This window comes from Mya arenaria, chromosome 1 (genome assembly GCF_026914265.1).
Source record: "Mya arenaria isolate MELC-2E11 chromosome 1, ASM2691426v1".
NCBI lineage: Eukaryota > Metazoa > Mollusca > Bivalvia > Myida > Myidae > Mya > Mya arenaria.
Genome location: NC_069122.1, coordinates 25471555 through 25498532, shown reverse-complemented (window position 1 = coordinate 25498532; position 26978 = coordinate 25471555). Strand labels below are relative to the sequence as shown.

General features: G+C 36.2%; 1 protein-coding gene across 1 annotated transcript; it reads left to right on the top strand.

Annotated features, from left to right (window-relative positions):
- The first annotated feature begins 869 nt into the window (after window positions 1-869).
- On the top strand, window positions 870-26254 carry LOC128229370 (GTP-binding protein 10-like). Its single transcript, XM_052941257.1, has 9 exons — window positions 870-1003; window positions 9306-9496; window positions 12669-12760; window positions 13101-13245; window positions 14734-14807; window positions 15037-15089; window positions 18139-18324; window positions 19357-19480; window positions 19760-26254. The coding sequence occupies exons 1-9, from the start codon at window positions 944-946 to the stop codon at window positions 19996-19998; spliced, it is 1164 nt and encodes a 387-aa protein (XP_052797217.1). The 5' UTR covers window positions 870-943; the 3' UTR covers window positions 19999-26254.
- The last annotated feature ends 724 nt before the right edge of the window (window positions 26255-26978 follow it).

The window sequence follows — 26978 nt, the reverse complement described above, 5'->3', positions numbered from 1 at the left end:
TATGCCTGTTCTATGTGGTAACATGGTCTGACCAAGTTACTTAAAACCAAGCATCAAATTACACAAATAAATTGTTTTGGATCTTGATGCAAGATCGCTCACTGGCACAGAACACTTTAAATCTCTCAACTGGTTACCTGTCAACAAACGTGTTGACCTGATTATTCTGGGTCATGTCTTTAGAATAAAAAATGGCATAGCCCCGGATTACATGGGAGCTGAATTGATCATATTTTTTTCTTATTTTTTTCATTTATTTACTCAATGATTTTCAGTATAGGAGCTATTTTAACTGAAGCTCGCATTTTATTCGTATTGCATACTGTGATATTCATACGATAATGTAATAATTAAATATTATATATATATATATATTGCTCAACTTATAACTTATTATGTTAAGTAACTGTGATACAACTACTGTACGTAGCATTTATTTTTATGCATTAAGACTTACTTTTAATATAGTTAGTTATATATATGTATATAACTTTTAATATACGCAATGGAAATAAACGTTTTCTCTTTTTCGTGTAATCCTTGGTTCGGTGTGCCTGTCATGGCTATTTATTACTTCATGTATGTATAATGTTTCATTTACTATACATGTTGTGTTTTTATGTCCATATACATGTATGTGCAATTCTTTCTGAAATATATCTGTCTGTCTGTCTGTCTGTCCGTCCGTCCGCCCGCCCGCCCGCCCGTCCGTCCGTCCGTCCGTCCGTCCGCCCGCCCGACCGTCCGTCCGTCCACCCGCCCGCCCATCCATCTGGGGCAACATCTAGTTGTGTAATACACCGGTCCATCATTCTTTATTCCTTCTTGTCGTTATGACTGTATACAAAATCATCTAAATCTCAAGACGCTCTGAGCCAAGCGTTTTTGAAACAAATAATGATGAGTTTTTCTGAAATAGTTCACGTGACGTTTAAATGTTGACATGAATTTCCAAAAGCATACTATACTTATTTTAAGACGATCATATTGTACAAAGAAAAAGGTATGAAGTACCATTCTCTCTCAATAAAAGTATTTAATGAAATAGTCATATAATTTCGCGACTTCCTATTTTTCTCATTGGCACATTGCTTTTGATATAGTAGTGTTTGAGATGCTTATTGAATGCATGAACAGCATAATGGTACTAAAACATCTGCAGAAATTAAATTATGGTGATTTTTAAACCCTTGAACATGTTACCTTCATACCTTTTTGTATTTTTTTAAACATATCGGTTGTTTTACAGCATTCCAGATAGTATTTTAATTGGGCTGTCAGACTTTTCAACCCCAAGACTTTTCAACCCCTTTGTCATTTGTGAAATCAAAGACTTTTCAACCCCTTTGTCATTTCAACCCCTAAAAGTGCTAAGACTTTTCAACCCCACCTTAAACAAAGACTTTTCAACCCCTAATAAACGAAGACTTTTCAACCCCTTAATTTCTCACCTTTTTAAGAAAATAACTACAATAGTAAACAATTTATTTTGAAATTTCTTTTAAAAATCAAGAATATATTAAGACTAATAATATAACAGACAAAAAATATGTAATACATACAAAATATACATACTTGAAACACATGATAATGCAATAATTCATTAAATATTTACATTGAAATAAATATATAAAAAATGCTCGACTGTCCATTTTGCTATTTAGTCACTTAGCCATAAATCTTCCCTATCTCCCTGAGGAAATCCTCACATAATATATTATGTGCATGGTACTGCTCCATAAATTAATTGAAACAGCGTTTGTTTTTCTTTTAGTTTTTTTAAACACTTTTTGTAAAAAAAAAATGTATTATAGATTGAGTTCCAAATGCTTTCAAATTACATAAGTGTAACATAAGATTTTATTAACGTTTTTTATTTCTCAGTTTACAAAAATAAATAAGTAAGGACATTCTATTATAAAGTGGTATATATGTAAAAAAAAATGCTATAAGCATTGTATTGTCTCATTGTCTTATATGCAATTAAAGAATGGAATGAAGGTCGCACATTCATTAATGGGCAACATGTGTGACATGGTCATAAATTACTAAGGGATTAAGGGGCTTCATAACACCTTTAATTGATGTTATAGTAACTTGAAAGTGATAGTTAATTAAGGTTCTAATATCATGGCCATCATTCCAAACTATGGGCAGCTTGATACATTTTGTCTATGATTTTCAGGATTTAAAACCAAACAAAAACTATATTTTATTTGTTTATATCCCCAAACTCTGAATTTTAAGATTTATAATACATTATCAAGAACTAAAATCAAACTACTGAAATAGCAATATGGTACTATAAAAAAGTTTCCACTATTGACCTTTTTTAATAGCAATGAATGTTTATGAATGTTCAAGTTCAGGTTTTTATTGGCATTCTACAGACACAAAAAGGAGAATGTTCCATAATTTTTTCTTTGCATTCATTTTCTTTTGCAATTATTCAAATTTGTTATTTAATGAACAAAATTATGGTAATAACTTTGTACATAATATATGTGAATTCGCTAAAATATGTAATATCCTTCAGAATAATACAACAATTGCATGTTCGGGATAACCTGAGGCATCAAAACCTTACTTTACCGTACCATTGTTAATGTTCGGAATATTATTTTGAAAAACACTAACCATCAAGTGCTTAGTAAGCCTTTGTAAAATTTATCCAATACTTTGGAGAAAAGTGTAACAAATAAGCCAAACAAACAATTTTCATTTAATTGTATTTCAATAACAATTGGTTAAGTTTGTTGCAAAAACAATGAAAAAGACAACACCTGGCTGACAAAATAATAGGGGTTGAAAAGTCTTTGATATAGGGGTTGAAAAGTCTTTAATATGGCTATCAAAATAGTTCAACTAGGGGTTGAAAAGTCTTTGATTAAGGGGTTGAAAAGTCCAAACCGGTAGGGGTCTTTAAAGTAGGGGTTGAAAAGTCTAAGGGTTGAAAAGTCTTCGTTTTGAGAAGGGGTTGAAAAGTCTTGGGGTTGAAAAGTCCTGCTCCCTTTTAATTGCATTGTTAATTATGACTTTATAAAAGTATGAAGGTAACTCATGTTCTGTGGTTTAAAAATCACAGATTTAATTAATTTTCATCTGTATGATGATATTGTCGTAATCTATATCCTTCTCTAAATGAATATAATTCAGCTTTCAATTGAACTTATTTATGAAAGTTACGGTGTTAGTATGATTATTGTGTACTTTCGGTTACCCGGCATGTTTGTAATTGCGCAAAATTTGTATTTTTTTTTTCAAACTGTAGGATTATAATGTCAAAAAGTAGTGATGGGCCGATTAGTGGGTATAATCGATGAACGGCTAGAAAAGCCCAACCGATTCCGATAATCGATTGTGTTTTCTCCGAGTCGATAGCGGGTACGAATACTCACGGGTACAAACGAAGTTTCCAAATGGGAAATAACTCTGAAAGCGTGCAAAATGGCCGCTCTAGCAGACGGCAATAGAGAGTCGGAAATATTTATTAACCCAGGATCCAAATCTAAGTCTAATGTATGGAAGGTCTTTGGATTTCAAAAGATCGCCCTGAATTTGCCACCAACGAAGGACAATTTGAATATGAACATCGCCATTTGTCGTCTTTGTAAAAAGACTTACAAAAACACCGGTTAGTTGAATCTTTTGAAATTTCCCGTCCAGTATTTTAATATCAGGCTTCAGCATTATATTTTGGAACTCAAGAGCTGTGTTTGGGTATCATCATTAATGTTTTGCTAATATATTGTCCCCACTTTAATAGAAAGAACGCGTGCCTGTCCGAAAGTTTAAAGCATCCGAAATATCAGACATGGTTAATGCTTGACGGTTAAAACCGAAGTATGCCGGCAAATGGTCAGCCAATGAAGCGTTAGTATTTCGTTGCAGTTATCCAATGGAAATTGATTTAACATCGTACAGTTAGGCACAACTGTCAATATGGCGGCACCCATAGCGTCAAAAAATAAGTTCGAAAGAATTAGCAAAACTTTGATAGATTTTGGATTTTTTAACGGTATGTCCGATTGAGTCTATCTGTCAACAAGAGACAAAAATGCTGTGACATTTCTATATCTATTATTATGTAATATCGGTGGAAAGAACTTTTATGCAACTTGATTATTTCAGTGACATTCAATGTACATGTTAAAGTGTAAAACAGTTTTTTATGTGAATAATGCTGATGTTTGTACTAAATATCTAGAAAAAAAATTATTATAAATAAGTTGTAAACTGTCTTTGTGTTTAAATTTGTTGTTTGTTTTAAACGGGATGGTTTTAAACGGGATGTTTTTTCATAAATAAAAAGTATCAAACTTGAGATGTAAGGGTGTAAAAAGAGCATGTATATAAAGCAGAATCAAGTACGTAAAGGCCTTGTAAAGTTACGGCATAAACAATAAAGAATGTAAACATAAACAATAAACAAAGTGTTACTTTGTACCACTTAAGTATTGTAATGTTTCTAAGTTTTGCAAGTTAAGTGAAAATGTGTTAATTACTTTGAAGTAGTTTGCCAAGCTTGAAATGTTTTGTATTTTGCCAAACAATTTAGTTTGTTGCGTTTGTACAGAGATATTTACTTCTAGTCTGTTGCAAAGTTCTAGTTTTAGTAGTTTAAGCTGTAGATGTTATGTTACTGAATTCCTAATAAATTAAAAGAAATGTGTCATTTCTAAAAGATGTCAGTTGATTCATTCTAGCTTCTCTTAAAATCAAATAGTAATTTTTTGGTAGTAATATTATAATGTCTGCCTAGCAACAAGCAGTAGGAACATGGTGCAACTTATCACTAATGTAACCATTACAATAATATTACCAAAAAATGACTATTTTCTTCCAGACAATCACAGTTTTATCATCCAGAGAAACTAAATATTTGTACTTCCTTGCTGTATGCTAGATATGTACATTGTTACAGAGGTATATACCACTACAATACCAGTCAGTTCTCACAAATGCCAGCTATGTATACACCAGATTGTAATTTAAGTTCTTTACTTTTTCAAAAGATCATTAGAATTTAAGTAAAACAGTCACTTTTAAGACATAAATATCTGAATAGAAAATTATTAAAATAAATAACATTTAACCGATTATTTTTTCCGATATATCGCTTCGGTTTGCTAACCGATTCCAACCGATAATCGGTTGCAGTTCTCCAACCGATATCCCATCACTATCAAAAAGTTCAGAGAAATCAATTGAATATGCGTAGCAACAGAATGTTTACATAACTTTAAGATACTGGGACTAAAGTCAAATGAGTAAGATATAATTAGAACTGGGTCAAAAATGGACATTGACATAAATTGCATTTTTGTGCCGTCAAAGGATTACCAGTCGTATTATATACAAGTGAGACTGAAAAATATTAAAACAACACAATAAAAGAACAGTATTAAAAAAAAAATCGGAAAACTTGAATTGATTTTCTGGAGACTGAGAGACATTTTATGTGCATGTTATGTACATGTATTGTTCATGTACCATGTGCGTGGGTCATCTAAATATTGGCCATTTCCATCTTTGAATAAGTCTGTCATTATGTTCTTTAACTGTACATTAATGAAAAGAATTAAAGAAAGAGTGTTAAATTTGTCCTTTTTATTTCATTGTATATATAAATTTATGACAATGCAATATAGCGCATGTGAAGTAATGAATACGCGCGAAAAAAAAGTTTTATATTCTCTAAATACACAATATACAGACAACATACAGATCATGTAATAGTACTGACATGGTCTGTATGTTGTATATTGTGTATTTAGAGAATTTAAAACTTTTTTTTTCGAAAACTTGAGATGTGAAATAGTACTCAGATCCTTGGATGATTGATTGCGTACTCAGGTACTCATTGCCATCCCTAATTATGCCCCCCTTCGAAGAAGAGGGGTATAGTGCTTTGCACACGTCGGTCGGTCCGTCCGTCAGTAGACCAAAGCTTGTCCTAGTGATTACTCAACAATTCCTGGATATATGGTCATCAAACTTGACATGAAGGTTGGGCCTGACCAGTAAATGACCCCTATTGATTATAGGGGTCATCGGATCAAAGGTCAAGGTCACAGTGACCTTTAATGGTAAATTGATTTTAAAGCTTGTCCAAGTGATAACTCAACAATGCCTGCACCCATGGCCTTCAAACTTGACTTGGAGGTTGGGCCTGACCAGTAGATGACTCCTATCTATTTTGGTAGTCATCAGACCAAAGGTCAGGGTCACAGTGACCTTGAATGATAAAAGGTTGTCCAAGTGATAACTCAACAATGCCTGCAACCATGGCCCTCAAACTTGACTTGGAGGTTGGGTCTGACCAGTAGATGACTTCTATTGATTTTGGGGGGCATCAGGCCAAAGGTCAAGGTCATAGTGAGCTTGAATGAAAAAAGGTTCTCCGAGTGATAATTTTACAATGCCTGCACAAATGGCCCTCAAACTTGACTTGGAGGTTGGGCCTGACCAGTAGATGACCCCTATTGATTTTCAGGGTCATCGGGCCAAAGGTCAAGATCACAGTGACATTAAATGAAAAAGGGTTGTCAGAGTGATTACTCGACAATGCCTGCACCCGTGGCTCTTAAAACTTGACTGAGGTTGGGCCTGAACGGTAGATAACCCCTATAGATTTTTGGGGTCATTTGGCCATAGGTCGAGGTTACAGTGACCTTGAATGATTAAGGCTTGTTTCAGTTATAACTCAACAATGCCTGTACCGATGGACCCCAAACTTGGCTTGGGCAGGACCAGTCGAAGAATAAGGAGAGATATACTACTCACCCAAGCGTCGGCGTCGGCGTCACCCCTTGGTTAAGGTTAAGGTTTTGCGTGCAAGCACTACTTTGCATTAAATGCCAATAATAGGCCTTTGTTATTTGACTTAGAAATTCTGGTTAAGGTTTTGCATGCAAGCACACAGGTTAATATCTCAGCAACTACTTGAGGTATTGCATTGAGACTTGATACAATGGTACTCAACCATCCAACCTACTCAATTAACCAAGTTAGATAACTCTAGTTTGGAGGTTGGGCCTGACCTGTAGATTACCCCTTTTGATTTTAGGGGTCAGCAGGTCAAAGTTCAAGGTCCCTGTGTCCTTGAACACAAAAAGAGTGTCTGTGTAATAACTTGACAATGCCTGCAGCCATGGCCCACAAACTTAACATTTTAACACAGTCGATGAGGTCCTTTATGGATTTCACTGTTCTGCAATCCTTGTACTTCGGCCGCCCACAAGGTGTACACTCTGAATTACCGACGCTTTATCTACCATGCCATTTATACACAAGTGCTCTTAAAACATTCTTGTAACATTTTGGATTTCATCACTCCTGATTGTACACTTGAATAGATGTTCTGTGCACCGCTTCTTTGCCTGACATCACCATTTTCTGCTTAACACAATTTGTGATGATGTAATTTTATCGTGCATATCGTTGTCAGTAATAACCTCAATTATTTGAAGCTTAACATGATGACTTCAAAATAACAGCATCGACATACAATATGATATTTTCCTGGGGAAATTGACGCATATGTCTTCTCAGAACACTTTAATCAGAGCACATGTATTTTCTTAAGTCTGTTTATCCGACTGCGCCGGTGAAGTATACTTTTTCTTTGAAAATAATGTATGAACACTAAACTAAACAATACCATTTCAGTTTTTTCTTGATTTTTTTATTTGTTAAATATTGTATAAATAAGATGCAAAGTATTTTTCAAATGTGACGTTGTATTATTTTTATATCAACAAAGTCGATGATTTAGTGTGACAGCCCTCACATTTTCAGCATGCTTGGTATCAGCAAAATAAAATGCAGGATTTTTGGTAACTGGTACAAAATGTATGAATATAGCTACATTGTAGTGTGTGGGTCCACATGATGACACATTCAAAACATTCATAAAGAAATGTAGAAGACATTTCTAGGCTAAGATGCTCTAAACAGGTCCAATGGCTTGTTTCATCACTTGAGACTTGTATACAGTAGAAAACATTTTATGTCAAAATTTTATGACACTTTGTCAAGGCTTTCTAATGTTTCAGTAGCGACTTGTCTTATAAAAAATACATTAACATAATATGCATACATTTCTGCACTTGTAGAGGAGTAACAGTGATATTAAACAACAGCAGATGGAAAGCTTAAATTCAAAATACTGTTGTAACAGAATGATTCAATGTAGGAGGTCATCTGTTGGATTAATGGATGCCCAAACCAAATATTATTTGCTGCTTAAATAGAGTCTTAAACATTGATAAACCTTTATCATAAACAAGGATGCACCCCTTTGGAACACCATTTTCTGTATGTTTCAGAGAAATGGACATAATTTAAATTTTCCATGCCTTTTATAAGTTGATTGTTGTGTAACGGTCTGCTGAAGGCGGTGGATGTGCGTTCATAGTGTAACGGTCCGCTGAAGGCGGTGGGTGTGCGTTCATATTGTAACGGTCCGCTGAAGGTGGTGGATGTGCGCCCATAGCGTAACGGTCTGCTGTAGGCGGCGGATGTGCATTCATAGTGTAAGGGTCCGCTGTAGGCGGCGGATGTGCGTTCATAGTGTGACGCTCCACTGCAGGCGGCGGATGTGCGTTCATAGTGTAACTCCGAAGGGATCTGTTGGTGTTTGTTTGACATCGCATACTACAAATGGAGGCAGCGGTGGGATATTGACAACTGCCGGAACGGTGTTGCCTTACCCTTGATTTTCCCAGATCAAGACTCGGAGGGGGAAATAATGTAAAGGTCTGCTGTAGGTGGCGGATGTGCGTTCATAGTGTAACGGTCTGCTGTAAGCGGCGGATGTGCGTTCATAATAACATTCCGTTATAAAGGGAAGTTCGTTCATAGACGTATGTTCAGTTGGTTAGGAATATGCAAATTAGCAAACCCGGACTCTGTGTGAGTAGATAATTATAGTTTATGTAAAGACTAGTGGACCCCTTCAGGGTCGAGCATGCTTTTCTCTGAAGGGAACTGTTGGTGTTTGTTTGACGTTGCACGTTACAGTCGTTAGCTTGATCAGTATTTTCCTGGTACCCCTGGTTCTTCAGCATAACTTTTGAAATTATTTTTCTGAAAAATGAACAATTGCAGCAGTAGCTTGTTACAGATAAAATTGGGATTTATTGTGATTTTCAAGAATTTTCCAATTTGGTCAGAACATCTTAACTATGCCTAGATCTTGGATGATTGGGGATAATTATGGTTTAATAACTGAATGCACAGCACATAATTTACAACACTACATACCCTTGAAACTTTAAGCCAAAAACAGAATATTATTTCAGAGACCCTTTTTTGACAAGCTGCGTATTTATGTGAGGGGCGGAGCAGGGGGTCAAGGTTACCCGAAATTTGGTGGTATTGGTGGAAAAGGCGGAGATGTTATGATTCGGGCCCATGAAAAGTCAACGCTAGAGAAAATTGTCACCATTAACCCATTGAAAAGATTTACGGCAGCTTCAGGGGGCAACAGTTCGTGAGTTGATTTATTATTGTGTTAATTTTCAAGTACAGATATTAAGGATCGGTCATGAGTCGTCATATATTATAGAACACAATTTTATTTCTGTATATAAAATTGTTAACAAACATGCAGAGTGACATTGTTATATAACACATGTGTAATACAAATAAAAATGTGATGATTATATTAAACTTCAAACAAGGTATAGCCTGTAATAAATGATACATTTAATTCTGACTGATAACTATCGTGGACATAAGGTGGTTGATCCAGGTAAAGCAGTGGCAATCAATCAATTAGGACAATGCTTAAAAAGATGAACATCAATTTGATTTTCAGGTGCATGTGTTGGTGTAGTGGTTGGTGTAGTGGTTAAGTGTACACTTGATGAAGAGCTTAGTTTACAAAAACAAGAAGACAATTCACCATTTTATGGAAGGAAAACAGTTTATATAGAATAAGTTAAAGAACAAAGAAAAGTAATTGAAAACGATGTGATATGTTCATATATTTTTAGCTCACCAGAGCATGAAGTGTGAGCTATTGTGATCGGTCTTCGTCCGTCCATCCGTTTGTCCGTCAACAATTGCTTAAAAAACATCTCATCTGAAACTACCTTGCCAAATTCAATAAACTTCACAGGAAGCTTCCTTGGGTGACCTTCTACAAAAATACAACAAGGGGTCACGATTGATAAACAACAACAACAACAACAACAAAATGGCTGACTTCCTGTTTTGCTTTAAAAAAACATCTCCTCTGAAACTACCACTCCAAATTCATTGAAACTTTAGTGGATGTTTCCTGGGGTGACCCTCTATAAAATACAGCAATGAGTCACGATTGATCAGCAACAACAACAACAGCAACAACAACAAAATGGCTGACTTCCTGTTTTGCTTTAAAAAAACATCTCCTCTAAAACTTCCACTCCAAATTCAATGAACTTTACAGGAAGCTTCCTTGGGTGACCCTCTACACAAATACAACAAGGGGTCACGATTTATCAACAACAACAACAACAACATGGCCAACTTTCTGGTTTGCTTTAAAAAACATCTCCTCTTTAACTACCAGTCCAAATTCAATGAAACTTCACTGGAAGCTTCCTTGGGTGACCTTTTACAAAAAAAACAACAAGGGGTCACGATTGATCAACAACAGCAACAATCTGGCCAACTTCCTGTTTTGCTTTAAAAAACATCTCCTCTGAAACTACCAGTCCAAATTCACTGAAACTTTACAGGAAGCTTCATTGCATGACCCTCTACAAGACTGAATAATTTGATTATTATATGGTTTATACGCATGTATTTAAAAAATGTGTCAGGAAGAACACAAATATACACAAATGATAAAAAAACTTATATTTTTACATGTAGGTAAACAATTTCAGTTTCATTTAATGCAGAAAGTTTAAAAAAGTTCTTATACTCATTTAAGATAAAGGGAATACATTATTAATATTGCAGCCCATTTTAATACACCATGTGAAAATATTGGTTTAATCGATTTTAAGTTGCGCAATCACCCAAGAGGTTGTGGGTTTGAGCCCCACCAGGGTGAAAGTGGCCTAGTGGTATAGATGTTCCCATATCACCTAAGGGGTTGTGGGTTCAAGCCCCACCAGGGTGAGAGTGGTCTAGTGGTATAGATGTTCGCCTATCACCCACAAATTTGTGGGTTTGAGCCCCACCAAACTGAGAGTGGTCTAGTGGTATAGATGTTTGCCTACCACCCACAAATTTGTGGGTTCAAGCCCCACCATAGTGAGAGTGGTCTAGTGGTATAGATGTTTGCCTACCACCCACAAATTTGTGGGTTCAAGCCCCACCATAGTGAGAGTGGTCTAGTGGTATAGATATTCGCCTATCACCCACAAATTTGTGGGTTCAAGCCCCGACATGGTGAGAGTGGTCTAGTGGTATAGATGTTCGCCTATCACCCACAAATTTGTGGGTTTGAGCCCCACCAAACTGAGAGTGGTCTAGTGGTATAGATGTTCGCCTATCACCCACAAATTTGTGGGTTCAAGCTCCACCAGAGTGAGAGTGGTCTAGTGGTATAGATGTTCGCCTATCACCCACAAATTTGTGGGTTCGAGCCCCACCAGGGTGAGAGTGGTCAAGTGGTATAGATGTTCGCCTATCACCCACAAATTTGTGGGTTTGAGCCCCACCAAACTGAGAATGGTCTAGTGGTATAGATATTCGCCTATCACCCACAAATTTGTGGGTTCAAGCCCCACCAGGGTGAGAGTGGTCTAGTGGTATAGATGTTTGCCTACCACCCACAAATTTGTGGGTTCAAGCCCCACCATAGTGAGAGTGGTCTAGTGGTATAGATGTTCGCCTACCACCCACAAATTTGTGGGTTCAAGCCCCACCAGGGTGAGATTGGTCAAGTGGTATAGATATTCGCCTATCACCCACAAATTTGTGGGTTCAAGCCCCACCAGGGTGAGAGTGGTCTAGTGGTATAGATGTTTGCCTACCACCCACAAATTTGTGGGTTCAAGCCCCACCAGGGTGAGAGTGGTCTAGTGGTATAGATGTTCGCCTATCACCCACAAATTTGTGGGTTCGAGCCCCACCAGGGTGAGAGTGGTCTATTGGTATAGATGTTCGCCTATCACCCACAAATTTGTGGGTTCAAGCCCCACCAGGGTGAGATTGGTCAAGTGGTATAGATGTTCGCCTATCACCCACAAATTTGTGGGTTCGAGCCCCACCAGGGTGAGAGTGGTCTTGTGGTAAAGATGTTTCACTATCACCCACAAATTTGTGGGTGCAAGCCCCACCAGGTTGAGAGTGGTCTTGTGGTAAAGATGTTTCACTATCACCCACAAATTTGTGGGTTCAAGCCCCACCAGGTTGAGAGTGGTCTTGTGGTAAAGACGTTTCACTATCACCCACAAATTTGTGGGTTCAAGCCCCACCAGGTTGAGAGTGGTCTTGTGGTAAAGATGTTTCACTATCACCCACAAATTTGTGGGTTCAAGCCCCACCAGGTTGAGAGTGGTCTAGTGGTAAAGATGTTCCTCTATAACTACATTTTTTTCTCTTACATGTTTTGATATTTGTTTTGACATTAATCACTTTGATGATGGTTATGGGTTTTTTTATTAAAGAATTTAATTTATAACTTTTAAACAATTATATAATAAATATTTAACATCCAATAGGAGGAAGATATTGCTTGGATCATCTGGAGAGCCACATATTATTCCTGTTCCTCTCGGTGTTACAATCTCAACTGATGAAGGACGTGTGATTGGTACGGAGGTTTAAAAAGAAAGGACTGAATAGTTATTGCTTGATAATGATTGACCACAGCATTAAACATGCTAAATCCGTGGTCATTACCCTAGAGGTTACTGCCTCCATTGCCTCTTGATCCATTCGCTGTCATTTATTAGCATTTTATACATTACTGAAAAATCACTAGATATCAAAATTATTAAATATTAAAGGATTTTTAAAACTTATATTAAAGTGTATTCCTTTAAAATGTAAGCCAATTTTGCTAAGATCCCTCAGTATTCTTCCTTCTTGGCCATGAATACCTTAACATGGGTTTATTTAATCTATGACTTAACTTTGCCCTGATTATCTAGGTGACCTGAATGTTGAGGGGGATGAGGTTGTGGTGGCAAATGGCGGAGCACCTGGAAGCCCTGAGAATGATTACCTGGGACGTAAAGGAGAAGCCATGTCATTGGTCCTAGATCTCAAACTCATTGCTGACATTGGTCTGGTTGGGTAGGTAGTTTTAGCAGTGTTTATGGGCATAATGTCTTGTTGACTGTTGAGGATATTGTCTCAGTTTCTCCAGAGGTATGCTCAGGTTCATGTTATGTGCAAACAAATAATAGTGATTTTTATTCAATCATATTGAAACTTGGTAGCAATATTTGTGGGCATATTGTCTCGGCCAGGGTCAGTTGCTGGTTAAATCATTCCTTCTGTATTAAGATACAGCTGGCCTACTTATTGTTAAATGTTAGGATAATCAGACAAAGTTCACTTGACTACAAATTCTTGCACATTTTACATTAAAATTAGTATTACAAAATTGGTTTGATTATAATGCGCACTCCAAACCGGCAACACATCTAATTTTGCAGAATTTTAGTTAATAGTATCCATTGCTTTGTTTATATGATAGTGCATGTTTATTTATTCTTTTACTTTTGGGTCAAGTTAAGAATTTCAATTTTCACCAGGCTCATGAATGTTATATGATCATTAAATGTTTAATTTGAATTGTTTTCAAAATAAATGTGTTTTTTAATATAAAAAAAATCTGCTAATGTTTGTAGCATACTGTAGTGAATATAGAACAAGGGATGAACAGATTTGGATATAAAGTTTATTTAAATTATTAAAAATGAATAATGCGTATTGAATACAAACACGAAAACATCAGTTTAAGCGGGTATTTGTTGAAAACTTAATGCTTTTATCTATTATTATTATCTAAATGAATATTCATGTGTCATGCAAAGTCACGAATTGCACATTTCTAATAATAAGTAAATTACAAAGTATTTTGGGAAAAACTTCATTTGGATTTGTAAAAATATACTAAACTATTAAAAAGTATCCGTTTCTGAGGTGTGTAGTCCTTATATCGGTGTCTTGTCGCGGCGTCAAAACCCTTGGTCTGCCACTTCTTGGACAGTCTTTTATTGCCGATGTCATGTTATACTGATGCAACAGCTTATTTATAGTCACTCTGGTACAATGGAAGTAGTCCACACCAAATGATTACTGTTGCACAACATTCAAACTGCCTCTGACCTCCAGTGAGTCTAGGCCATTTGACTTTAATTAATTTTTAAATTGTTTGAATGTTCTTTTGTTATTTCACTCATTATACGTGGCATAGTAAATTGACCATATGAGAAGTGTTTTTCTGGCATGTAAAAAGTAGTTTTCGGAAAAATCGTGCTCTTTTTCATTCAAAGTCATTACGGGAAAATTACCCTGGGCCCAATGACTAATTATCGGTTATTCATACAATGACAATATAAAACATAACTTCAATAAGTTTAAGAATTATGAAAATAGTAAAACAGTTTACTGTTGTTTTTTTTATGTCTTTGAGAATGTTTTTTTTGGTTATTCTGTTGAACAAAGAAAACAAGAAGTGGTAATATCAATATTAAATGTTGTTTAAAAGAAGGTTCACTGTTAGTTAATTAACCAAATATATGACTTTATTGTTATCAATCTCCCTGTTTACAGGTTTCCCAATGCGGGTAAATCTACATTTTTGACCACCATATCCAGGGCCAGCCCTAAGATTGCTGCATACCCTTGTAAGTTGTTCTTAATATATATTATTACCTGAATCCTTAAGATGTAATTCATTGCATTGACGTTCAGGTCAAATTTGATTATTTCTGATATTTTTAAAATTTAACCAGAGATTTTCTTTGATACCACTCTGGAACAACTAACATATGTCAACATATAATGAAAAAATTGCTCATCCAGTAAGCTTTAACATAAATAGACTTTAATTGCATGTTGTTGTTTTTTTTGCAGTCACAACTCTACGTCCCCAGATTGGCACCATGATGTACCCTGATCATAGACAGGTATTTGTACAGAAAACTGTAAGGTGTGTCCTTTATTGTACTGCTCAGAGTATTGTTAGATGTGTCCTTCTTTATACTGCCCACAGAGTATTGTTAGGTGTGTCCTACTTTGTACTGCCCACATAGTATTGTTAGGTGTGTCCTACTTTGTACTGCCCACAGCGTATTGTTAGGTGTATCCTACATTGTACTGCATACGGGTTATTGTTAGGTGTGTCCTACATTGTACTGCCCACAGAGTATTGTTAGGTGTGTCCTTTATTGTACTGCCCACAGAGTATTGTTAGGTGTATCCTACATTGTACTGCCCACAGAGTATTGTTAGGTGTGTCCTACATTGTACTGCTCATAGAGTATTGTTAAGTATGTCCTACATTGTACTGCCCACAAAGTATTGTTAGGTGTCTCCTACATTGTACTGCCCACAGAGTATTGTTAGGTGTATCCTACATTGTACTGCCCACAGAGTATTGTTAGGTGTATCCTACATTGTATTGCACACAGAGTATTGTTAGGTGTATCCTACATTGTACTGCCCACAGAGTCTTGTTAGGTGTGTCCTTTATTGTACTGCCCACAGAGTATTGTTAAGTATGTCCTACATTGTACTGCCCACAAAGTATTGTTAGGTGTGTCCTACATTATACTGCACACAGAGTATTGTTAGGTGTGTCCTACATTGTACTGCACACAGAGTGTTGTTAGGTGTGTCCTACATTATACTGCCCACAGAGTATTGTTAGGTGTGTCCTACATTGTACTGCCCACAGAGTATTGTTAGGTGTGTCCTACATTGTACTGCCCACAGAGTATTGTTAGGTGTGTCCTACATTGTACTGCCCACAGAGTATTGTTAGGTGTGTCCTACATTGTACTGCCCACAGAGTATTGTTAGGTGTGTCCTACATTGTACTGCCCACAGAGTATTGTTAGGTGTGTCCTACATTGTACTGCCCACAGAGTATTGTTAGGTGTGTCCTACATTGTACTGCCCACAGAGTATTGTTAGGTGTGTCCTTTTATTGTACTGCCCACAGAGTATTGTTAGGTGTGCCCATTATTGTACTGCCCACAGAGTATTGTTAGGTGTGTCCTACATTGTACTGCCCACAGAGTATTGTTAGGTGTATCCTACATTGTACTACCCACAGAGTATCGTTAGGTGTATCCTACATTGTATTGCACACAAAGTATTGTTAGGTGTGTCCTATATTGTACTGCCCACAGAGTATTGTTAGGTGTGCCCATTATTGTACTGCCCACAGAGTATTGTAAGGTGTGTCCTATATTGTACTGCCCATAGAATATTGTTTAATAGGTGTATCCTATAGTGTACTGCCCACAGAGTATTGTTAGGTGTGCCCTTTATTGTACTGCCCACAAAGTATTGTTAGGTGTGTCCTATTTTGTACTGCCCACAGAGTATTGTTAGGTGTGTCCTTTATTGTACTGCCCACAGAGGATTGTTAGGTTTGTCCTACATTGTACTGCTCATAGAGTATTGTTAGGTGTGTCCTACATTGTGCTGCCCACAGAGTATTGTTAGATGTGTCCTACATTGTACTGCCTATAGAGTATTGTTTAATAGGTGTGTCCTACATTGTACTGCCCACAAAGTATTGTAAGGTGTGTCCTTTATTGTACTGCCCATAGAGTATTGTTAGGTGTGTCCTACATTGTACTGCCCACAGAGTATTGTAAGATGTGTCCTACATTGTACTGCCCACAAAGTATTGTTAGGTGTGTCCTACATTGTACTGCCCACAGAGTATTGTTAGGTGTGTCCTACAGTGTACTGCCCACAAAGTATTGTTAGGTGTGTCCTACATTGTACTGCCCACAGAGTATTGTTAGGTGTGCCCTTTATTGTACTGCCCACAGAGTATTGTTAGGTGTGTCCTACATTGTACTGCCCACAGAGTATTGTTAGGTGTGTCCTACATTGTACTGCCCACAGAGTATTGTTAGGTGTGTCCTACATTGTACTGCCCACAGAGTATTGTTAGGTGTGCCCTTTATTGTACTGCACACATGTCCTACATTGTACTGCCCACAGAGTATTGTTTGGTGTGTCCTACATTGTACTGCCACAGAGTATTTTTAGGTGTGCCCTTTATTGTACTGCCCACAGAGTATTGTTAGGTGTGTCCTACATTGTACTGCCCACAGAGTATTGTTAGGTGTGTCCTACATTGTACTGCCCACAGAGTATTGTTAGGTGTGCCCTTTATTGTACTGCACACGGAGTATTGTTAGGTGTGTCCTACATTGTACTGCCCACAGAGTATTGTTAGGTGTGTCCTACATTGTACTGCCCACAGAGTATTGTTAGGTGTGCCCTTTATTGTTCTGCCCACAGAGTATTGTTAGGTGTGTCTTTTATTGTACTGCCCACAGAGTATTGTTAGGTGTGCCCTTTATTGTACTGCCCACAGAGTATTGTTAGGTGTGTCCTATATTGTACTGCCCACAGAGTATTGTTAGGTGTGTCCTACATTGTACTGCCCACAGAGTATTGTTAGGTGTGCCCTTTATTGTACTACCCACAGAGTATTGTTAGGTGTGTCCTACATTGTACTGCCCACAGAGTATTGTTAGGTGTGTCCTACATTGTACTGCACACAGAGTACTGTTAGGTGTGCCCTTTATTGTACTGCCCACAGAGTATTGTTAGGTGTGTCCAACATTGTACTGCCCACAGAGTATTGTTAGGTGTGTCCTATATTGTACTACCCACAGAGTATTGTTAGGTGTGTCCTTTATTGTACTGCCCACAGAGTATTGTTAGGTGTGTCCTTTATTGTACTTCCATACCATGTCTTTGAAAATCCACTTAACTTGTAAAATTTTAACAACACACTTGATCAGAAGAGATTATGAATTTTAGTGTACTAGTGTTCTTTGCCTCTTACTGGTTTCTACCTGGAACAGACTCTAGATGGATTTACCCCATGTATACCAGCTTGTCAAGTTTTCACATCCAGCTTTAGTAAATAAGTTTAAATATAAACCCATAAAGCACTTATATGTTCAGCAAACATTCCTATAGATCACAGTAGCTGACCTGCCCGGTTTGATCGAGGGTGCTCACCTCAACTATGGTATGGGCCACAAGTTCCTGAAGCACGTGGAACGCACCAAGATGTTGCTGTTCATGGTCGACATCAACGGATTCCAGCTCAGTCAGGATTACATTTTCCGCAATGCCTTTGAAACAATTCTTCTGCTTAATAAGGTACATCCATGACAGAAAAAGTAAAATTTTAAAAATAAGTCTTTCTTCCTGGTTTTGGCTTATCTGCTTAAACTTTCATGAACAAAAACTCTAAATAATCCACTTTTTCCACAAACTGTTCCAAAATTTTGTACGTTTCCACACCTCAGAAATCCTAGTTTGATTAGAACCAGTATTTCCCAAATGTGTTAAAAAAATGTGTTCCCTGACTGGCAAAGTTATACCAATGCTTAAGGCTTCTAAAAGTTTGAAATTTAAATCAGTCCAACCCCATCAACCTCATAGCAATCCGTGCAGTCTGTTACATTTGGGACCTGCATTACACAATAACTCTCAAGGTCATTGTAAATTAACCTAAGTGTCCAAAAATCCAGGACCAATTTCAAAATGGAGGGGGAATATGTAACCGGGTATATGATATGTATAGAGTGGCATTTATACTGTCTCGCTATAGAGCTAGTTTTATAGCGATAGGGTAGAATGTCAGTCTGCATAGCGAGAGGTCATGGGATCGAACCAAGACAGGTGCACATAGCAATTTTTGCACAGTGTTATATATATATATATATATATATATATATATAAATATAATACTGATGTAGCTAATTACCTAAAACAAATCTTGTGCTTAAGGCCTTTTTGTGAAAATGGTTAAATAGGTAACCGTAACTTTGTTCTTATATACTGGTAAAATTTCATAGATTTAGGCAAATGTTTGGAGTGGTGGGTGTGTTATATCCTAGTAGCCATATTTAATTGAAACATTGCAGATTTTGTTGTTATTGTTTTTTGACTGGCAGTTATTAATTCATTAGTTATATACCTATACAGGCAATACTCACACTTTGGAATGAAATCATTCACATGTCCTGTTCTACTGATGCCAAGACTCATTATTAGTTAAATAAATACCAGTTTGAAACTAAAGATGATAAAACTGAATTGTTATTATTTTTTACTATATTTCTATCATTGAGTGAAAATAATTAAGATTGGCTTACACATTTATCAACATAAATTTCTTTATACCAGGAATTAGAGCTGTACAATAAAGATCTCCTCCACAAGCCAGCTGTGATAGCTCTAAACAAGATCGATACTGACCGGTCTGGCAAGCTCACCGACAGCATTATAGACAAGATCAAACATATGCCAGGTAAATGTCATAGTAGACCTACGCTTGATTCCATATTATAACGTCCTCTGTTTTTTTTAAAAAAAGAGGTCACTGTATAGTGGTGGCCTTTGTGACCTTGTCATCAGCTTCATTGATGAGCAAAAACAAGAAAAAAAAACATTTAAGATATTCAAATGTAATTAAGTGCATTTGATTGTTGCTTTATATGTTTGTATTAAGTGATTTTCACAAGGGAAAATCTTTTTATAATATCTTAATCTAATGTAACCTAACCTAACATTTCTTATATCGCTACAGAGTTGGTTTCGGACGTTGATGAAAAATTGCGGCCAAAGAATTTGATCCGTTTCCGAGAAGTGTACAAAATCTCCACAAAGCACAAAATTAACACAGAAACCATGAAAGAAAGACTCAGAGCTTTACTGGATGTGTTTTATGAACAGCAAAGATCTGCTTTAGCCAAGGAGCGGTCTAGAGAGTTGAGCAAACTGCAGAATGTTTTAGGCCAAGAACAGCTGAATAAAAAAATTGTGTAAAGTCTTCAAATATACTCTTTTTAATGATTATTGACTCATGTTTGTTTTGTGATAGTTAATTGTTTTATGATGAATAAACATTTTAATGACAATGGTAAGTTTTGTAAAAACATATGGTTAACTATTTTTGTACATCACAATCTGTATCTATGTCTGATAAAACGTTTTTTCAAACACAATCATTTTGAAAAGTTCTTCATAGCTAGCCATGGAACTATGCATTGATCCACTTCATAGCTAGCCATGGAACTATGCATTGATCCACTTCATAGCTAACCATGGAACTATGCATTGATCCACTTCATAGCTAGCCATGGAACTATGCATTGATCCACTTCATAGCTAACCATGGATCCACTTCATAGCTAACCATGGAACTATGCATTGATCCACTTCATAGCTAGCCATGGAACTATGCATTGACCCACTTCATAGCTAACCATGGAACTATGCATTGATCCACTTCATAGCTAGCCATGGAACTATGCATTGATCCACTTCATAGCTAACCATGGATCCACTGCATAGCTAACCATGGAACAATGCATTGATCTACTTCATAGCTAGCCATGGAACTTTGCATTGATCCACTTCATAGCTAATAATGGATCTATGCATTGATCCACTTCATAGCTAAGCATGGATCCTCTTCATAGCTAGCAATGGAACTATGCATTGATCCACTTCATAGCTTACCATGGATCCACTTCATAGCTAATCATGGAACTATGCATTGATCCACTTCATAGCTAACCATGGATCCACTTCATAGCTAACCATGGAACTATGCATTGATCCACTTCATAGCTAACCATGGAACTATGCATTGATCCACTTTATAGCTAGCCATGGAAATATGCATTGATCCATTTCATAGCTAGCTATGGAACTATGCATTGACCCACTTCATAGCTAGCAATGGAACTATGCATTGATCCACTTCATAGCTAGCCATGGAAATATGCATTGATCCACTTCATAGCTAGCCGTGGAACTATGCATTGACCCACTTCATAGCTAGCCATGGAAATATGCATTGATCCACTTCATAGCTAGCCATGGAACTATGCATTGACCCACTTCATAGCTAGCCATGGAAATATGCATTGATCCACTTCATAGCTAGCCATGGAACTATGCATTGATCCACTTCATAGCTAGCCATGGAAATATGCATTGATCCACTTCATAGCTAGCCGTGGAACTATGCATTGACCCACTTCATAGCTAGCCATGAAAATATGCATTGATCCACTTCATAGCTAGCCATGGAACTATGCATTAATCCATTTAACCCAAACTGAATAGGCCATGATGTACAAGCTTACTGCATTTACATCATTTTTATATTTCTAGATAAAATCATTGTGTAAACAGTTGGTTGTTAACATGATACAGTCTTCAGTTTTGATTGTATCTCGATGAAACTTGTACAGTATCTAGATATCCATTAGAGCTCGGTTCCTCTCAAAAACCAGCCAGATCGGCCCATGCATGCCTAGGTTATGGCCCTTTATAGTATAAAAAAATGCTATTGTGTAAACACTAGCTTGTGAACATGATACAGTCTTCAGTTTTGATTGTATCTCGATGAAACTTGTACAGTATTTAGATATCCATTAGAGCTCGGTTCCTTTCAAAAACCAGCCAGATCCAACCATGCATGCCTAGATTATGGGCCTTGAAAGTATTAAAAAATCAGTTTGTCTGTAAACAATTGCTTGTGAACATGATACAGTCTTCAGTTTTGATTATATCCCCCCCCCCCCGGATATTGTCCCGCAAGTGGTTGTTCAAATTATGCCCCTTGGGTCAAAACTGGCACTGCCTTGGGTGTCACAATTTTCCTAGAGACTTATTTAAGAAATATTTTCAAAATCTTCTTTTTTCAAACCACAAGGCCCATACCTTTGATATTTGTTGTGGAGCATCATATGATGCAATAGAAAACATTTGAAATAATGCCCCTTGGGCAAAAGCTGGCCCCACCCCTTTTGACCTACTTATTAATTTTTAAAGCTACAGTAATGAAATTTTGACCATGTGAACAGTTTTGCAAACAATCATTAATGTTGTCCTCGGATGTCCTTGACTTTGACCTTTGACCAACTTTTTATTTTTAAGGCTACAAAAATGAAATTTTGACGATGAGTACTGTTTTAAAAGCAAATATATCTTACCCTCAGATTACCTTTACTTGGCACATATTAAAATAGTTCATGCAACTAATCTGCTTACAACACTTCCTGTCCTCAGATGTTGAACGTGCAGCGTTTTCAGCTAACCAAAACACTAAAAGTAAACTATATATTTGTTGCCTATTACTCAAACGTACATGCTCTGGATTGAAAATGACCACAAGAGCCATGCCAGTAGAGCATAGGCCCTTTTGGGCCTCTTGTTTTGTTTTAGCTGGACTATTAGAAGAATAAGGAGGCTTTACAACCCAGCCCAGCATCGGCAAGTAGGCATTTTCACTTATAACTCCAATTCCCTTCATTCAATTCACTTAACACAGTTTTAAAGAAACAATCACACAATAAGGTTACATAACTCCATATTATCCTAAAATAAAATGGGGCCCCTGATGGACTTAGGAACTTAGGTACAAGTTTTATGGCACATAGTGCCAGGTTAAAGTTTTACAGCATGTGGGGATATTTACTAATAACTTCTATACCCTTTATTTACTTGACTTAATACTTCACAAGATTATTGATGACCATCTTACAGGTTACAGAGAACCATTTCATCCTAAACACAAATTATGGCCCCTGATTGACTTAAGAACTTGGGTTAAAGTTTTAGGGCACATTATGTCTGGTTTAAGTTTAAGGGCAAGTTCGGACTTTCACTAATTATATATACACCCTTCTTTCAATTGACTTCATACTTAAACAGTTGGTTACGACCATAACTCAATATTAACCCTAAATACAAATAATGGCCCTTGATTTTATTTGTGAAAAGTGAAACCTGTTTATTAGAATGATGTACACTGATGTTGGGGCCAGGTGGCATGATGACAACTTCAAACTTAGGTATGGTATAGAATAAATTTAGTTAGGTTTGACCAATGGTGACCAAACTTAGTATAAAAGAAGAGTTTATGGAGACCAAATGGGATTGCGTTTGGGGCCCCTATGGTCAAGGTCACTGTTACTTAAAATAGAAAAATGGTAGGTCCTGAAATTTTTTAGTTAAGGTAGATATATTGCTACCAAACTTGGTATCCAGAAAGAGTTTATAGAGACCTTTCATGGGATTGCGTTTGAGGCCCCTAGGGTCAAGGTTATTGTTACTTAAAATAGTAAAAATGGTTGGACCTTAATAGCTTTAGTTTAGGTTGACATATTGCAACCTAACTTATTATATAGGATGAGTTTATTGAGACCTTTCATTGGATTGCATTTGGGTCCCTTGGGTAAAATTTAAGGTCACTGTTACTATTAATAGATAATCATTCAATACTGAAGAGCTGTAGTTAAGATTGATATATTGTGACCAAACTTGGTATGTTCGAAGTCATTATGGTAGACTACCATTTGAAGCCCCTAGGGTCAAGGTCACTGTTAATACAAATGGTAAATTACTGTTTAAACTGAATCTCAAAAGGAAGGCCGAAGTTCTTCTGTCAATTTAATATTGAAAACCTGTTTTTAGCTCACCAGAGCACATCGGTCTTTGTCCGTCCCTCCATCCGTCCGTTTTACTTAAAAAACATCTCCTCTGAAACTTCCTGGCCAAATTCAATGAACTTTACAGGAAGCTTCCTTGGGTGACCCTTTACACAAATACAACAAGGGGTCACGATTGATCTACAACAACTGCAACAACAACAAAATGGCTGACTTCCTGTTTTGCTTTAAAAAAACCATCTCTGAAACTACCTCTCCAAATTCAATGAAACTTTACAGGAAGCTTCCTTGGGTGACCCTCTACAAAAATACAACAAGGGGTCATGATTTATCAACAACAAAAACAACAACAACATCAACAAAATGGCCAACTTCCTGTTTTGCTTTAAAAAAAACATCTCCTCTAAAACTACCAGTCCAAATTCAATTTAAACTTTACAGGAAGCTTCCTTTGGTAACCCTCTACAAAAATACAACAAGGGTTCACGATTGATCAACAGCAACAACAGCAACAACATCAAAATGGCTGACTTCCGCTTTTGCTTTAAAAAAACTTCTCTGAAACTACCAGTCCAAATTCAATGAAACTTCCTTTGGTGACCCTCTACAAAATACAACAAGGGTCACGATTGATCCAACAACAACAACAACAAAATGGTCAACTTCCAGTTTTGCTTTTAAAAAACATCACCTCTAAAACTACCCATTGCCAACTTTGGAGAAATCCGCTGAATCGAAAATGCCTATAGAGTTATATAGGGAAAATATGGTTAAACAGTTCTCACGACTTAGTCTATCAACAGATCAACTTTCTTCCTACATATATGTTAGGATAATTCTTGCCCTTGAAGATGATGGTTTTGTATTAATTGTATGATTTTTACATTTTGGTCCTTTTTAAGTGTTTTGTTGGTCATTAAAAGTTACATTGAAATAAGAAGGAGCTAAAAATTGTTTTGCTATTTAAAATTATAATAGTCATCCGATCGCTTAGCTTCCAGCGGATTTACGATGCAGAATTTTTTTCTCTTTCAAATGCACTTTTCGAAATAATGAATTTTTAAATATTTTTTGGTCCTTTTTGAACATTTATGTAAATATGGTCGACCCCGCGGCGTATTCACAGCAGGATAGAAATAATCCATCGGTAAGGTTATGACACTGGGTATGACATGTGCAACGAAGATTGTCAATTATAGAAATATTATTATTACCATAACTATTTCGGATTTTTCCCCTTTTATCATTATTATTTAATTGAAATTATGTATGATACTCGATAATTCATTTACATTAGTAGTTAAGAAATTTCATATATTGTTTTTGTGTAAAAAAAGAAAGTAATATATTTAGCAAAAATGATTCCCAATCACTGTTACAGACAGTTAAAACGTAACACTTTTCTTATAAAATATTAATGTTTAAAGTTTCATTGGCAATTTTTTAAATACATATGGGCTATGAAACATAATAAATAAGGGTATTCAAAGATAGTAGTTTACAGATCTACATCTAGTCAACATGTTTTTTAGTATTGCTTCAGTTCTAATTCTTAATGGTAAACATTTTGGTCTACCATTTTGCGCTCAACCAAACATGTTTATAAATTTAGCGTAAATATAATTATTTTGATTAGGCAAGAAATGTCTTACATGAAATTTTGTCAGCATATTTTTAGTAGGGAGTGCACTTGGTTTTCATAACGTGTCAAAATGCCATTTAATCAACTTGTTGTTATGGAATAAAAGGGTATACCTGTCTTATTGTCAATACAACATTAATGACATTTTACTTGACTTGTATCGTTAAAGACCGGTACTAAATGATAGCAACTGCAGTTAATATTTCTTTTTAGCTGTTTCTCTCCGAAATTACACACCCAATTTTGTGTTACACTGCTATTAGAAAAAATACCAAACTGTTAAAATAAAGGTGTGGAAATGGCCCCAATTAAATGTCTTGATAAACGATCAATTATAGAAAAAGACACGGAATGTAATTTGTAAAAGAAGTAATTTTATCAGAGATGATTTGATATTTCAGTACTTTATCAACGAACGTTCCCCCTATAGAACAGCTCTACCTAATAATGGCTAAATCTAAAATCGTCCAAAACTGAAATTTTCTTTCGCAACTTAAAATAAAAGGATGGGTCAAATTTATGACCCTCATAAATTCTGTATTTCTTATACAACAAGGCATTGAGATTGATCAACAACAACAACTAAATGGCCGACTAACTGTTTTGCTTTAAAAAAATCTCTGAAACTACACGGCCAAATTCAATGAAACTTTACAGGTAGCTTCATTGCATGACTCTTTCCGAAAATAAAACAAGGCATTGTCATCAGTAAAGATATGTTTAAATTGCAACATATTTATTAATGCTTTATCACAGAGTTGTGGCCCTTTACTTAGTTGAGCGTTTTAGGGCCATCATGGACCTCTTGTGTTGCATTGCGGTGTTTGTTAACTTATTATTTTGTCTTTTTATCGCTTTTGACAGTCACATATTACATCATTTTTGTATTAGTTTCTAAGACAAAGTTCTGTATAATAGAGAGTGCTCTCCTATGACAGCTATTGTTTAAAATTGTTTCTAATAAAATTTGTCTTGATATTAGCGAAGCAACTTAACATTTACAGACATTTTTAACAATATTGCCTAATAAGTGGCAATTTTATAGAATAATTAAACTCAGAATTTTAGTGAAATACTGCTACATGTTTATGTATGAAAATATGATTTGCACCAGTCCTGTAACAAACAGAAGAAATTCCCCCAAATGTTTATCAAATTACACAAAAACATGAAAACCATCTGATGCATCTTGTTTGACATTGATTGTGTGACAGCTTCTATTGATTTTAAAGGGACTAGACACCAGATAGTATCAAAATCGACAAATACAGTAGTGTCAATGCGAGCTAGTAAGGGGCCGATAATGGGTCACGGACACTACGGACCATGGACATTACGGACCAGACATTACGGACCAGATTTAGGGACACTACGGACCAGATTTAGGTACATTACGGACCATCTTCAGAAACTTACGGACCATCATTTGTAATGTTTTTAAACATTTTTTTGTTAATTTATTCACTCATTGGTCTTAAATTTGCTAATAAATACTTGAATATTAGTGCTCAGTATGAAAATTATCTTTAATGTAACTGAAAAATCCAGGAAATTCCAATGTTAAACATCAATGTATTTTTAATAAAATATTATAATAATTTGAATAATAATGAACGAAATATGTGTTTATCCTGTTTTCATATGTGATCGATTGCTTTCTGAAATAAACTTTGAATCGTCATATTTGTTTGTTTTCCGTT